This window comes from Bufo bufo, chromosome 2 (genome assembly GCF_905171765.1).
Source record: "Bufo bufo chromosome 2, aBufBuf1.1, whole genome shotgun sequence".
NCBI classification, from domain to species: domain Eukaryota; kingdom Metazoa; phylum Chordata; class Amphibia; order Anura; family Bufonidae; genus Bufo; species Bufo bufo.
Window position 1 is genome coordinate 133,714,901 of NC_053390.1, and position 16,135 is coordinate 133,731,035.

The following is a 16,135-nucleotide window of genomic DNA, read 5'->3' on the forward strand; positions in this document are numbered from 1 at the left end:
AAAAAGGCAAATTACTGCTAACAATATTCGTAAACTCGGTTGGTTATACTTGCATATTCTGGACACGTCAAAATGGAAAGAGAGTTAATCATATGCAATACAGGTTCATAGCTACAGGGTGAAATGGCTCTAGGTTCAGATTCCATTTGTGCAATAAAATCTAATGTCATAAGAAAAGTGTAGACCTAAAAGTACTATGCCCTACATGTACTGGTTTATGTACAATGGATGTCAGTTCACCCAGGTGGATACAAACACAGGGTTAATTGCAAATATTTGAACCATGGCGGATATTCCTGTGATATCGCTGAATTTGGACCTGCACGTTAATGCAGTGTTACAATACAGCTACCCACATACAGTAAGCAGCAGCACACATATTGTTCCCTCCCCACTATTAAGATAACAAAAAAATGCTAGTTTAAAGTTTATTAGAATGCTGTATACAAGCATGTTAATTTCACAGATTTTTTTTTTTTTAAAGATTCGTAATATTATCTCATATAATTAGAAATACACATTTCAAAAACAAAAACGTCTACAAAGAGAAAACAGTTATTTCGATTAGCAAAAGCGTGAAATTCTTCATGGACCGAGGGGGACAATATTTTTTTTTTTTACTTTTATTTTTTACAAAAAAAAAAAAGAAAAAAAAATTAATTTCTTTATTTAAGGACTGTTAAATATTAGCGAAGCTATCAAGGGGAAAAAAAAACACATTTTGGCTTAAATTACCTACAAAAAGCCACAAATGTTTTGCAAACTTCATTTAACCATTTTTTTTTATATGAAAATAAGCAAAATGTAATGTACATAATTTATATTTCTATATATTAAGTGATGTATACCCAGAAATGAACAACAAAAGATGTAAACCATCAAAAACACCATCTAGTATGACCCCAAATTTATTCAAATAAGTGCCATATTTTGTTTAAATTTTTTTTTTAACCTGCTGGTGTGTTTGATTAGTTTACATTGAGTCGGTGGCCCAGCCTTTTAACAGTTATCCACAGCCACCCGACGCTGGGACGGTCAGAACCTGTACATGTCACCATATGTTGCATAACAGCTGCTTTCTCTCATGGAAAAAACATTTGCCAATTTTGGCAAAAAGTTTTCTTTATTTTTGTCTATTTACATGTAAATAACGTTGAACCTGCAACATAACACTATCTATTGTAACATACATTTTGCAAAGGGAGCACAACAGTGAAAAAGAGGTTAGCTTCAAAATCTATTTTGTACAAGTTTTCTGTTGATAGCTTAAGTGCTAAGCTTGTTCGTTCAGCAGTTCTCCTTAACCCTATCTTGGATCACTGAGGCATTTAAAAGTACTTTTACAAAACAGAGTACCTGACTTTATTTTTCCCCCACACACTGCACATAAATGTATATCGACCCTCCCTCCCTGCCCACTTCCCATTAAGGTATAGCACACACACTGCAAAAAAAAATTCTAATATATAATAAATGTATCATGTTGCCCATCCTTCAGAGAGCCGCATGCGCTTGACTGACGGGCTTTCTCTTTCGTCCGGCGAAGGTCTGGTGAGTCCAATGGGGGAGTGGAAATCATTCCGGTGGTCTTCTCGGTCACTTCCATCATACGAACTGCTGCAGCTGCTCAGGCTGTCAACAGGAGACCTCCCCGCCTCGTGACGTGTGTGATGAGGGTATCCCGAGGGTGTGGTGGTACGGTCTCTAGGAGGAGAAACAGGTTCTGACTTGATGTGGAGGCTTTGAGTAGAAGGCAGGGAGAGATTTGTATTCTGAGATAAGTGAGTGCTAGTGCAAGCTCTGTAGGAGGAAAGGAAACGCAGTTACAGAATGAGGAGGCTTAAACCGCCTCTAAACTCACTAACGCTCACAAAATAGGGCAATTTAAGCAGTTGGACCAAAATTCCTTTATTATCCGCAACTAGTTATCTTTATGGTTAGTCCTGATAAGATGGCATTACTTCTCGGCAGAGTTGCTAAAACAGTAACAACTACAGTAACAACTACCGACTGCATACAGTGCCAGCTATGGTAACAGCGCGTGCACTGATGTTTTTATTGTTTGACTTGCTGTTTTCCTATTTTTAATACAAGGAAAAAAATGTTTAAAAAGGGCGTTACATGGTAACGACTTCGTTATAAGTAAGGTTGGATAATTAGAGCTGGGACACAACTGATCCAAGATGTACAAATCCATAATACTATGCTTGTAGGCTGCTATGAGCCCATAATGTGCCTCTATTTAAAAGGGCTCATTTACACAACTGTATAATTGTGTCCGCATCCGTTCCACAATTTTGCGGAACGGGTGCAGACCCATTCATTTCATTTTCATTTCATTCCGCGGCCCCGCAAAAAAGATAGAACATGTCCAGAATTGCAGACAAGAATAGGCATTTCTATCATAGTGCCGGCCATGACGCAAATTGCAGAATGCACACAGACCGGTATCCATGTTTTGCGGACCTGCAAATTGCAAACCGCAAAACACTACGGCCGTGTGAATGTACCCTAATACTGCTGTCTTATTATTTGTCAGAGGGGCCCCCTATTGCTCGGCAGAGTTTTGACTACTAAGCCACCAGCATGCTGACATAGTGCTTGTAAATACCATTCTGGAATTCTGGATATTGCTTGTTATCCTAAGAAGTAATAAAACCTCTGCGTGCTGCTCACCAATCATCATCTGGATGCTGCTGCCGTGCAGACTAGTCATGGTTAGCACACTTATTCTGTTCTGATTGCTGGATACAGCTATTTCTACCCTTACATGCGGATCCACCGCCAGCGCAGGGCCTTAATAAGACCGGCATCTAAAATGGCGGTCTTATTAAATGTGCCCCATAGTTGTTCAAATCTAAAAATGCAACATAATATGATATAACAAGACAATTAGTGTCGAGCGAAAAGAAGCCCACAAAGTGGACTTCGATCAGAATGTCAGGGAAAATTTGATTCGCAGCGAAGCACAATTTCCTTGTGCTTTGTGGTAGCAAATCAATTTTCCCTGAAACAGTGTAAAAAAATAAAAAATAAATCATACTTACCTCATCCTTTTGCTCACAACAGGCCGGCCGCCGCCATCTTGCTTGAAGATCTTGCACAAAATCGCATGTGCGGTGACTTACAACATCACCACGCCGGCCGACGTGATTAAATCATCATGGGCCATGCGAGATTTCCTGCAAGATCTTCAATTAAGATGGCAGTGGACGGCTCGTCGCCTGCAAATGGATGAGGAAAGTATGATTGAATTTATTTATTTTTTCAATTTTACATTATAATATTGCTACCTGATGCCGTGATCATGTATGAACACGGCATCTGAGGGGTACAATGACGGTCAGCGACGCAATCGCCTCTCCCTATCATTGCACCCACTACTTACAAAGAAATGTGCTATGTGACGAAGTAATTCGTCACAGAGCAAATTTTTTTGTAAAAGTCTGCGAAGCAGCTGAATGGAATTTTTGAATACTTCGCTCATCTCTGACAACCTGAAAGTCTAAGCGCCATTAATGCCATCATTACCAGTTGGAAGCTATATTTTTGGTCAGCTGCTTAAAATGTGGGGAAATGGTTAAAACTCATCTCATTTCGGGATAGAAAGCGTGGGCATTGTTCTTAGTAAGACCGCGCAGCTCAAACGCTTTCCATAGGAGCGTGGATGAATAAGGTAGGTGGATGGTATCTTAAGATGCACCCGATCACTGGATTTAAGGTTCCCTTCACATTCACGTTAAATTAGAGGACTGAACATAGTGAGGTACCGCAACAATTCATTAAACAATTGGTATTATACTCAGATAGATAAAAAGTCTCATGCATATAAAAGTATAAAATGATGCTCAGAATCGCATGCCCGACCCGGGTTTCGCCTTCGCTTGCTTCGTCAGGGAGCAGCCCTTATTCATCCACGCTCCTATGGAAAGCGTTTGAGCTGCGCGGTCTTTTTTTGTACAAAGGACTGAGTGTGAATTGGAACCTACTTCACTACAGACCTGCTGCGCTCCAAGGGACTTTGTGGTTTGGGACAAATTTTATATACAAATTTTGTATATTTGTGTTAGGAACTTTTATTGTCCTTAGTAAGGCTATGTTCATCTGTGCTAAAGGTAATCTAACAGCCTGTTCCAGCAGAGAAGAAGACTACCTGAGATACCATATCCAGTATAGCCAGATACCAACACAGCCCCATTACAGGAAAGCTGCTGGATCTCCATTGGATTCCATTATACTCAATGGTCAGGCAGTGCATGGCGGAGTCGGCGGTAACAGGCTATGTCGGATATGATCACTAAAGCAGTCTGTTTTTCTGCCAGAGAAGACTACTGGATTCACTTTAGTACAGATGTGAATCTACCCTAAGTACAGAGCAAGCCAACTAAACCTTTAAAGGGGCACTACCATAAAAAATGTTATTCCTCAGATATTAACTGCCTGTATGTGAATATTCTATATCATTTTTATTTTTACAAAAGATAGGTGGATGGTTTTCTAGATATAATTTTTGAAGCCACTTCTTCTATTCTACTTCCTGTCCTTGTTCTCTGACTTCCTTCTCTGTTTGGACTTTTAGCACAGCAAACAGTCTCGCTTTCTCAGTCAGACTTTCACTGTGGCCAGAGAGGGAAGGAATGGATGACTGATAAGTACAGTGCTCTTCTGTGGGCATCTGTATCTAGGTCTATCAAAAGAACAATAGAGCTGTCAATGTCATCCTAATTCTATAAATCTACTATTATACCAGCAGATAACATCATCCCCTAGCAGCATCAATAAACTGACAATGGAATATCCTATTTATATAGGAGTTTTATCTCTCTATTCTGACTGTTACAGAAGGACAATATTTTCTATGTAATTTTTAATGGTATGGTACTGTAGAAACGAAAAAGAAAAACAGCCCAAAATTTGTGAAATATAATAATTGTAATAATTCTCTTTATGATGGATGTGTCCTTTTAACATTATGTTAAGTAATCCCGACGGATGAACTCTTGTGTGGTGGGGCTATTTACGGCACGGTACTGGTCTATAATACACTGGTGGCATATGATGTTTTATGTGCCTTAGGACTAATATAGAAAGTAAAGGCCCCCATTCCTGTGTGATACTGCACATTGTGGCTTATGTATTTACAGAGGCTTCTTTATCTCTTATTAGATTACGGAAACTGTGTGATAAATATAAGAATCAACAGGGGACATGTGAATGGATGTACATCTCCATTTCCATATACAGCAGTGTATGTCTACGCATGGTCACGTATCCCTCTGTTTCTCCTCCTAGCATTAAAGCTCAAATACTGTCACTTGAGTCATTGTTGGAACTGAATTGTCAATATTAACCAATTGAATGCTTCCAGAGAATCCCTATGGTTCCTAATACTGATATTACCATATATTACCATAGCTAGCCCTGACTGATGGAAATAGCTTGCTTATCACAAAGGCTTGTCTAAAAGTGCCACCTGCTGGTACATCGTGCAGCATGCACGGTGAAATATTTAGCATGAGTATTTATTTAGGGTGGAAATCTATAGCAGAATTTCATTTTATGTACACAATATGTGTTTAATTGAGTGCACATATATGTTCATATACTGTATCAGTACTATATGTATGTGAATATGCACATATGTATGAATATACCAGTAGAATATGTATATGTGCGTATGTATGCTTGTGAAGGCCACGTTCACATCTCTGGTGAATGTTTCCAGCAGGCTGTTTCAACAGAGAGAAGCCTGCTGTAGTTCACTGGATCCAGCATTGCAGATTATACGGATCAAAGCCGGATCCCTCTTGACTATTGTGGGATCTGGTGGTGATCCGGCCTCTTTCGTGTATAAATGCCAGGTTTCGGCTGGAAAAATACAACTGCATGATTGCATCCCGGAGATGTACACATGGCCTAATATAGTAGAATATGTGTAGGTGTGAATGTAACATATTTTAGCAGATTTTGTATATGGGAGTGCACATATGTGCCTATATAACAATATAAAATGTGTGCTGATATGTATATATGTAACAGTAAAACATGTGTATATACATGGGCATATATGCACATATGTAACAGCAGAATATATACAATGTATATAGAAAGTCTTCAGACCCTTTCACTTTTATCACATTTTGTTATTTTGCTCAAATAAAATAAAAATCATGTTTTCTCCCATCAATGCGCGCTCAATACCCCATAATGAGGCAGTGAAATCAGAATTTTTGAAAATTTGGCAAATTTAATAAAAGGAAAAATTAACATTTTTGCATGGACATAAGTTTTCAGACCCTTTCCTATGACACTTTAAATTTAGCTGTGAAGGCACAGATCTGGACAAGGCTACAAAAAATTGTCAGCTGCACTGAAAGTTCTCAAATGCACATAACTGTTAAATGGAAGACGTTTGACACTTCTAGGACTCTTCCTAGAGCTGGTTTACTTTACTCCAAACTAAATAATCAGGAGATAAGGGACTTGGTAAGAGAGGTGACTAAGAACCCTATGGTCATTCTGGCTAAGCTCCAAAGATTTTGTGTGCAGATGGGAGAAACTTCCAGAAGATCAACCATCACTGCAGCACTCCACCACTCCATCTGAGCTTAATGGCAGAGTGGTCAAAAAGAAGTCTCTCCTCAGTAAAAGACACATGAAAGCCCACCTAGAGTTTGTAAAAAAATTTAAGCACATGAGGGACTCTCAGGCTGTGATGAAACTATCCCTACAGTGAAGCATGGTGGTGGCAGCATCATGCTCTGGAGGTGTTTTTCAGCAGATAGAACAGGAAGACTGGTCAGGGTTGAGGGAAAGCTGAATGGAGCAAAGTACAGAGATATTCTTAATTAAAACCTGATCCAGAGTGCTCTGGTCCTCAGACTGGACTGAAGGTTTACATTCCAATGACAATGACCCTAAGCATTCAGCCAAGACAACACAGGAGTTGCTTAGGGACAACTCCAGGAATGTCCATGAGTGGCCCAGCCAGAGCCATGACTTGAACCCAATCGAACATCTCTGGAGTCACCTGGAAATAGCAGTCCACCTATGGTACCCATCCAATAAAAGATTTTAGTTTTTTCCTTTTCAATAAATTATCAAAGATTTTGAATATTCTGTTTTCACTTTGTCATTATGGGGTACTGAATGCAGAATGATTTGGAAAACATTTTTTATTTTTTATTTCTGGCAAAAGGCCGCAACATAACAAAATGTGAAAAAATGAAAGCGTCTGAAGACTTTCTAAATACATAGCATATGCGGTGTGCACGTAACATATTGTAACAGATTATGGGGGTCATTTCTTAAGTTAATTTATTAATAATTATTTATTAATAAAGCCCCTGCGCTGACGGTGGATAGCCGAAGTTATGAAGAGGCGCCGGTCTCTACATAACTTTGGCGTATCCAACGCTGCTTCTAAATGTAAGAAATCTTCCCAGCTGTCTTATATTTTCTATGCCTAAAACAGGAGTAGAAAATGATGAATGAGACGGGCTTTCCCCTTCCCCACCCATGCCACGCCCACTTTCTTAGACCAGGCGTGAGCGGGGGAAAAGTTGCAGATTGCAGCGCAACTAAGCGATGCGCTGCAATCTGCACCTATAATACACCTAATATAGGCTTATTTCAGGTTAATAAATGACACCCTATGTCTATATGAGTGCACATATATGCCTATATAAAAATCGAATGTGTATGTGTGTGCTCATATGTATGCACATAACAGTAGAATATGTGCATATGTGTCCACATAATTGTGTATGTTACAAGGTAGAATATGAGTACTCTCTGTATAACAGCATGTGCATATGTGTGCATGTAATGTAAAAGAAGAGCATGTGTATAAACAGTAGATATGTATGTGTGTGTATAATACAGTAGTATATGTTTATTTGTGTGCACATATGTATGCATGTACCTTGCTTGAATATGTCTGTGTGTGAGTGTGCTGATACGTGTGCATGTACCAGTAAAATATATATGGATGTGTGCACATACTGTATGTGTGTATGTAATAGCAGCATCTGGTACATGATGTAATACTCGGTATGTCAGTAAATAGATGAGGTTAGCAGTAGTGTTAGGATGCTATAGGCAATGCTCGGAGTTGTCTAGAAAAAAAAAAAAAGTAAACATATGTGTTTTATTATATAGGGTATTCTAAAATCATTTTATATGGGTCATGCCTCTGCAATTAGCAGCAAGGAAAGGCCCATCAAAAATATATGGTTCAGGACGTTGGCATTTTGTGATAATAGCTCTAAGTAAGTAAGCTAATTACGGGAAGAAGTATAAATGCTTGCCAGAAAAATTACAAAGAGAGCGGTGAAAATGATATATATCATTATAGGCTTGTCGTTCTACTGCAACATGCAATTGACAACCACTTTAAAAGCTATGTGCCGGTCTTCATAAAGAGTCGTCTAAAAAATGTTTATCTGTCTATTATCTATCTATCTCTATCATCTATATCTATCTATCTATCTATCTATTATCTATCTATTATCTATCTATCTACCGTATTTTTTGGACTATGAGATGCACCGGAATATACCGTAAGTCGAACTGCCACTTTCCCCCCCACTTTTAGTCCGGTACGGTATCTATCTATCGCTATCTTTGGTCTGTTTAAGAATGGACTGGAGATGTTAGGATTTTACCTGGCACACCCTTTGGCTCTTTTATGTTCATGGTGATACCTCTTCAGATGCCCGGCAGTGCCAGTGACCTGCAGCTGGCCGTGGCTTTTGCATTGTTAAGGGTATGACCTGGATATATGAAGCCCTAAATGGACTTCAACATTAACATCAACAGGATTTGTCCTACTTTTCTCTAGACAGTTAATTTTTTATGGAGATGTTTTGTATTATCCTAGGTGATATGGGTGTGAAGCAGGTATATCGTATAATTGTTTGCCTTGGGCAGCTACTCTTCTTTTCTTGCACACCAGATTTGATATGTCTTAACACAATGATGCCCCTAGACTTTCCACCTCATTTACCATTGCTCTGACCATGGAGGTAATAATATAAATCAGCAGAAAAAGCTGGCACATTGAATGAAGTGAGAAGTAGAAGGCTGTGTACATGACCAGATGGTAGGAGTTGTGTTAATGGTATGGTAAAGAACACTATAGTACAGTAATGTATATCACCATCTAAAAGGCTTGGGTGGAGAGTATTCAGAGAGAGATCTGGCTCACTGGGGTAATGGCCATGATGCATATAACAGATAGAAGACAGTGCTGTTATATCTATACTTCTCACCAGTGTAGAGCCGACCATAGCTTACCCCAAATGGCTGAGAGTGGATGGAGACATGTTGTGTAGATGATGCTGCTGCCAGCCAGTGACTGAGCCAAGGTGGAGGGCACTGGTGTTAAAGCCAGAAAGAGATGACAAGTCTGCGCTGCTTAATGAATATTCTGGAACAAAACACACAGAGATGAAGTGTTTTATGCAAAAATGTAAAATAAAATGATTGCATCGTAATATGAACCTTATAGGGGTGTTCCCATCTTAGATGCAGGTCCCACCTCTGGGACTTGCACCTATCTCCAGAATTGAGCTTTCCCCACGGTGACCGCCACGGTGGCCAAGTGGGTGCAGCTTTCTCCGTTCACTTCTATGGAGGAGTTCTAACAACTGGTCTGGAGGTAGGTGCGAGTCCTCAAGGGCTGGAAACCACATTTATCAGATATTTATAGCATATGCTGTGGATATGCCATAGGTTTCTACCATAGGAAAAACCCTTTCATTTTTAAATACTTTATTTTGGTAACTGGCAAGTTAACCCCCTCTATGAGCCGGAACAAGGAGCTGCATTGCCATCCCCTGCAGTGCCGGGTGTTTGATAAGTTGGTTTATATTTAAAAGGGGTTACTCTTTGTGAGACAACCTTTTTAAAGGGGTTTTCTGAGATTTTGATACTGATGACCTACCCCGACACCCGGACCCCCGATGATCAGCTGTTTCAGAAGGTACCGGCGCTCCTGTAACTGTTGCGGCCTTCTCCGTGCTTACCTAGCACAGCGCCATACATTGTATAGTGGCTGTGATTGGTATCGCGCTCATCCACATTGAAATGAATTGGGCTGAGCGCGATACCAAGCACAGCCACTATACAATGTATGGCGCTATGCTCGGTAAGCACGGAGAAGGCCGCAGCACTCCCAGGAGTGTCGGTGACTTCACAAACATCTGATCCGCGGGGGTCGGACTCCAACCGATCAGATACTGATCACCTATCCTGAGGATAAGTCATCAGTATCAAAATCTCAGAAGACCCCTTTAAAACTGCTATAATCATGAAAAAAAACGAAACCCCTGGAATATTGAGACCTTTGGTTATTGCACCGCAGTGTCATTTTACCCATATGTAATGGACATCCAGTGTTGCTTACCAGTGCCATATGTTGTCGATATAGCTGATGGGTATCCTCCCATTCCCTGTCCTGGCAAAGTCGGTGTCGCTACAGGAACCACTGGGGTAGCCAGCGACTGAGCAGATTGGGAGTTATTTATTCTTTGATTCTATTGAGAAAAAAACATAGAAAAAAGAACATCAGAAATATTTGTAGCTTTCTAAAGTGCATTACATTTTTTTTGTAACGAGGGGGAAAAAAAACCACTTCAACATGATACAAATTAATCATTTAGCATGTGACTCCCATGAACTCTCCCAACCCTATCATTTACAATCTTTCAAGAGACCAAGTGTTGCCATGGTAACCCATTACATCAGCTTCTCCTAGGCAATTGAACTTGCCACAAGTAAAGATTGCTTTATTGTGGGCTGAAAACAGACCATGCGGAAAATTGATGAAATATGCATACTGTACTATCATTGTTTCTTTATCATTCAAATGCAGAAATGTCATTAAAATGACTAGCAGCCAGGATTAGACACAATTCACCTTGGAATTTGCTGTTTGCGGCAGTTAATATAGCGGCCAGCAGATGGCAGTAAAGCTCCTATGTTTTCTAATAGAGAATTTCATATGATTTCTACTGAAGCACCCATTTAAATTCCAATATTAAATGTGCATAGGTCAGAAGATGGGGCTTCTGTCATATGATTATTATTTTTTTTTATAATGATGAAGTCCGATTTGTTACATACAAAAGTTTTTCCTTTTTCTATAGTGTAATGTGTTACAGCACAGCATTTGCACATTACAGCCTTCCAAAAAGCTCAAGCCACTTACCAAAAGCAGATCGACATCCTCAGACTGAGAGCGAGGAAAAGGAGTATTAATTAACAATTAGTAGTCGTCCATTATTAATAAAGATTGATAACAGATAACACTTCATGCAGCAGTAGAACTCCCAGCATGTATCTGGCACAATTCATGTATTCATTTTAAGGGGCTTTCATTAATGTGCACATATTTTTGGTATCCCCTCCCCCCCCCCCCCCCCCATCCTGTTCCTTCCTGGTAGCACCTAGATGCTAAAGTGTGGGACACTGGGGTCATTTATTAACCCCAACAGGGATTTCATTCTTAAAGGGACAAGAAAATAATCAAGTATTGACCTATTGTTTTGGTAGCAAAATAATATTTTTTTGTAATTGGTAGAATATTATATCACAAATAAGTTTCTAGCAACATATGTCTATCTATCTATGTATCTATCTACCTATCTATGGAATATTTATTCATCTATCTATGGAATATTAGTCTATCTATTATCTATCTATCTATTATCTACAGTATATATCTATTTTCTATCTAATATATATATATATATATATATATATGTATAATCTATCTATAAAAGTTTTTGGTTGAAAAAAATAGGTCAATTATCATATTAGTTTAAATGATATGTGCAGGGAAAGTAATGATATCGCATTATAGTTATTATTGGTGTACACAGAGAATGAAGCGTGAATGTAGAACACATACAGTACATCCCATAAAAGTCCCATAGCAAAACATACCAAAATATGAATACATATGGGTTCACAAGGTAAACTCCAGAAGTATAATAATGTATTACCACAGAGGGCATTGTATTCTTGCTGCCAGGTGGAATAAGAACTCGGAGGTCGGGTTTACGATTGTTCATCCCCAGGTTCATTGGTGGTGGCGATTTTGTTTGCATATTTTTATTTAAGTTACCAGGTGAGACCAGCAGACCTGGCGAGTTACGATGATTGCCATACCCATTACCTGTACAAAGAAAAGAAAAAAAAGTAGAATAAATGTTACTATTAACTATATTGTATATGCAACTAGAAGACAGTATAGGGCAGGAATCGGCAACCTCCGGCACTCCAGCTGTTCTGAAACCACAACTCCCATAATGCCCAATTTGCTTCTGTGGGAGTTAGAAGAACAGCCAAGAATGTTGTATGCTGGGAGTTGTAGTTTCACAGCAGCTGGAGGGCCAAAAGTTGCTGATCCCTGGTATATTCATTCAGTAGAAAAAGTAACTCCTCTTTACAACTAAGTCGATTAATACTAAGGAGAAAGCATCTGAAGGTGCCCTACAACAGGCATATCACAGATCCTCAAGCCACCAGCTGGGCATCACTGGTTGTACTGTAGAAATGTTCTTATATATACAGTGGAGCTATTTTTGAGGCACTTCTGGTCTGTAGTGTACATAGACCCCACACACTGCAAGCTAAGGGTTCACTGGCCAGCACTCGTGCGATGAAGTGCTGGTTTATGGGTTCAGATCCGACCAAAGGTTAACATCTACATGGAGTGGTACGTTTCCTATGTGTTTGTGTAGGTTTCCTCTGGGTACTCCAGTTTCCTCCCACACCCTAAAAACATACAAATAGGCTAATTTGGAATTTAGATTGTAAGCTGCAGTGGGGGCAGGGACTGATAGGAGAGATGACAGCCTCTGTATGGCATTGTGGAATATGTTGGCGCTACGTGCATGACTAAATTAATGCTGGGGTATTAATGTCTAGATTTAGCTTTTCATTGTATTGTAGGTATTGAGTAAAAATACTCATAGAAATGAAATTTCACTGTGGTTCGAATACCTATGTTGAGATCCTCCTTGTTAGAGCCTAAAAACCCCACAGAGATATACCCAGTGATATAAAATGCAGAGAATAACCAATCTGGCTCCGTAAAATATATTCCTGACTACATACATAAAGGTACACTTTCTTCCCCATTAAATACAATGATTTTCTGCTGTTTGCCTTTGGCTATGGGCAGAAATAGATGGAGTGTTTTCTGTGTAGATAAAAAGAACGGAGGTGCTAAAATATTTTCACATGCCTCATTATTTCCAGACATTTTCATTTCTGCAAACCTCCTAATTTCTAGAACAAACCTCTACTCGTCTCTTCTTTCTTATAACCCTACAGTGCAAAATCAACACTTGATGAGAGATTGCTTCCTATTAGTTACCAGCTCCGCATCTCTTTGATATGTCAACTTATTGAAACATATGTCTCGCTAATTGCATTTGCATGCTTGTGTTTGCTTTTACTTATTTTGAGCCAGGATGTCAATGATTTTGCTATTACAGACAATCAGGCTTTTTGGAAAGCAAGGAAATGAATTTGGAAGGGGCAGTTCTTTTGTCCACAGGTGGTTGGTATGTGTAATGGTCATTTTTTATTTTTCAGAAATGACTACCAGTTGTGTGGAGTTAGCTTTCTGCCAATGACAATATCCACATTTTGTATCTGCTCTTTTTGGTCAGGAAGGGCACAGTAAATGCTTGCCAGTTTTTTTTTTTTTTTTCAAGTTCATCTTTGGAGACCTATATTTAAGCATTATGGTTTCCAGCCCCCAAATGAATATCTTTTAAGGATTGTGTGACATGAATAATGTCAAATTCTTTGTTTTGTCCATTGACATGGGAGCCCATCCTTCGAAAATCAGGGATAAGTAGTAGCATGTGGTTACATAAAGAATATGGTCTTCAGGCTCTTCCTCAGAGCGCAAAAGTGTGGTCTGCTATAGAACATGTGTAGAAGCTAAAGAGGTTTTCTTTGACTCTGTGAGATACAGAGTAATATATATATATATATATATATATATATACAGTACAGACCAAAAGTTTGGACACACCTTCTCATTCAAAGAGTTTTCTTTATTTTCATGACTATGAAGGCATCAAAACTATGAATTAACACATGTGGAATTATATACATAACAAACAAGTGTGAAACAACTGAAAATATGTCATATTCTAGGTTCTTCAAAGTAGCCACCTTTTGCTTTGATTACTACTTTGCACACTCTTGGCATTCTCTTGATGAGCTTCAAGAGGTAGTCCCCTGAAATGGTCTTCCAACAGTCTTGAAGGAGTTCCTAGAGATGCTTAGCACTTGTTGGCCCTTTTGCCTTGACTCTGCGGTCCAGCTCACCCCAAACCATCTCGATTGGGTTCAGGTCCGGTGACTGTTGAGGCCAGGTCATCTGGCGCAGCACCCCATCACTCTCCTTCATGGTCAAATAGCCCTTACTTTCAAAGTTTTCCCAATTTTTCGGCTGAATGACTGACCTTCATTTCTTAAAGTAATGATGGCCACTCATTTTTCTTTACTTAGCTGCTTTTTTCTTGCCATAATACAAATTCTAACAGTCTATTCAGTAGGACTATCAGCTGTGTATCCACCTGACTTCTCCTCAACGCAACTGATGGTCCCAACCCCATTTATAGCTCAAGAAATCCCACTTATTAAACCTGACAGGGCACACCTATGAAATGAAAACCATTTCAGGGGACTACCTCTTGAAGCTCATCAAGAGAATGCCAAGAGTGTGCAAAGCAGTAATCAAATCAAAAGGTGGCTACTTTTAAGAACCTAGAATATGACATATTTTCAGTTGTTTCACACTTGTTTGTTATTTATATAATTCCACATGTGTTAATTCATAGTTTTGATGCCTTCATTGTGAATCTACAATTTATATAGTCATGAAAATAAAGAAAACTCTTTGAATGAGAAGGTGTGTCCAAACTTTTGGTCTGTACTGTATATATATATATTTTTTATGATGGTAAAGCAGTGAGGGCTAGATATGACTTTGCTATCCAAGAGCCCACAAATACCTGGAGCCAGCCCGGCCAATGGATGTTTTAGCATCCAGTTTCACAATTATTACTTTTAGGATCAGCACTCAAAAATGAGTGTTGGACCCTTTTTCTTTGACATGTGGACACTATAGGTACTGGGTAGTATGATAGGTGCTAAATGTAAGCATATTGATGTTAGTTGCAAGAGTTTCAAGAATCTGACCCTAGTCTTAATATAAGACCCTTGGATGGATGGCAAACATAAGATTGAGGTCAATTAATATCCAATATAAATCTTCTATTCGGGTCACCAGGTGCCATATACAACAATTAACAGTATAAGGAGAACGAAGATTTGTGGTTTATTATAAAGAAATGAAGCATTGACCTCTAATAATGTTTATTCGAAAAACCCCAAGCTTCAGTGATACAGCCTGGAGATGCACAGTAAAGAAAAGTGGTAGCTAGGCTTTCCTACACGGGGGCAAAGATTTAGTTTGTGACCACAGATGACTTGGTCAAGGCAGATTGGTTTGTTGCCGCCCTCTTGACACACAGCACCTGGGGAACATTTCCCCCCTAACCTACACCCTTGCATTGAGGTTAAGGTTAACATTACATACCTACTGTATATGCATGCTCATTGTATTATAGAATACAAATGATTTTCAAAATCTATTACAAATGTTCAAATATTCTGACTTTAATGATGAAGTTTATTGCGTTTTTTTGTCTTTTCTTATTCTGTCATGCATTATCCTCAGAACTTGCTTTGCTCTCTAAGACTGATGAAGTGATTTTGACAACCAGTTAACACTTTTCATCATTTTACTTTATCATTAAAAGGATACAAAAGAATATGGTCGGAACTCGCTTTAATGTCAGGTTATAAAAGGAGTATATTGTCAGCAGCAACAAAGGGTTAAAAGGATACTTCATTTGAATTTGAAAGGTAAAAAAAAAAAAAAACGGAAACATGAAGAAAAAACTAAAATGTATGGTTTAAACCTGCTCTAAACCTATACTTTACAATTACATTCCGTCTGGAAAATGATCAAATTAAATGGGGCTCTATGTGCTGTGTCACATTCCACTACCCACTTGAAAGTACAAAAATTATATGTCAT

At 38.9% G+C, this 16,135-nt stretch overlaps 1 protein-coding gene across 10 annotated transcripts in view; it reads right to left on the reverse strand.

Moving 5' to 3' along the window:
- Window positions 1-414: 414 nt before the first annotated feature.
- MEF2C (myocyte enhancer factor 2C) overlaps window positions 415-16,135 on the reverse strand; it is a 250,728-nt gene continuing 235,007 nt past the window's right edge. For 3 of the 10 annotated variants that reach the window (XM_040421528.1, XM_040421526.1, XM_040421527.1), the window contains 5 exons: window positions 12,009-12,181; window positions 11,213-11,236; window positions 10,409-10,538; window positions 9,298-9,430; window positions 1,479-1,800 (listed from right to left, as the gene is read on the reverse strand). In XM_040421528.1, coding sequence (XP_040277462.1) covers window positions 1,479-1,800; window positions 9,298-9,430; window positions 10,409-10,538; window positions 11,213-11,236; window positions 12,009-12,181 — 782 coding nt within the window. Of the gene's footprint in view, window positions 1,801-9,297; window positions 9,431-10,408; window positions 10,539-11,212; window positions 11,237-12,008; window positions 12,182-16,135 lie in introns of all 10 variants that reach the window. The other 7 variants (XM_040421524.1, XM_040421530.1, XM_040421534.1 and 4 more) reach the window with 4 other exon arrangements.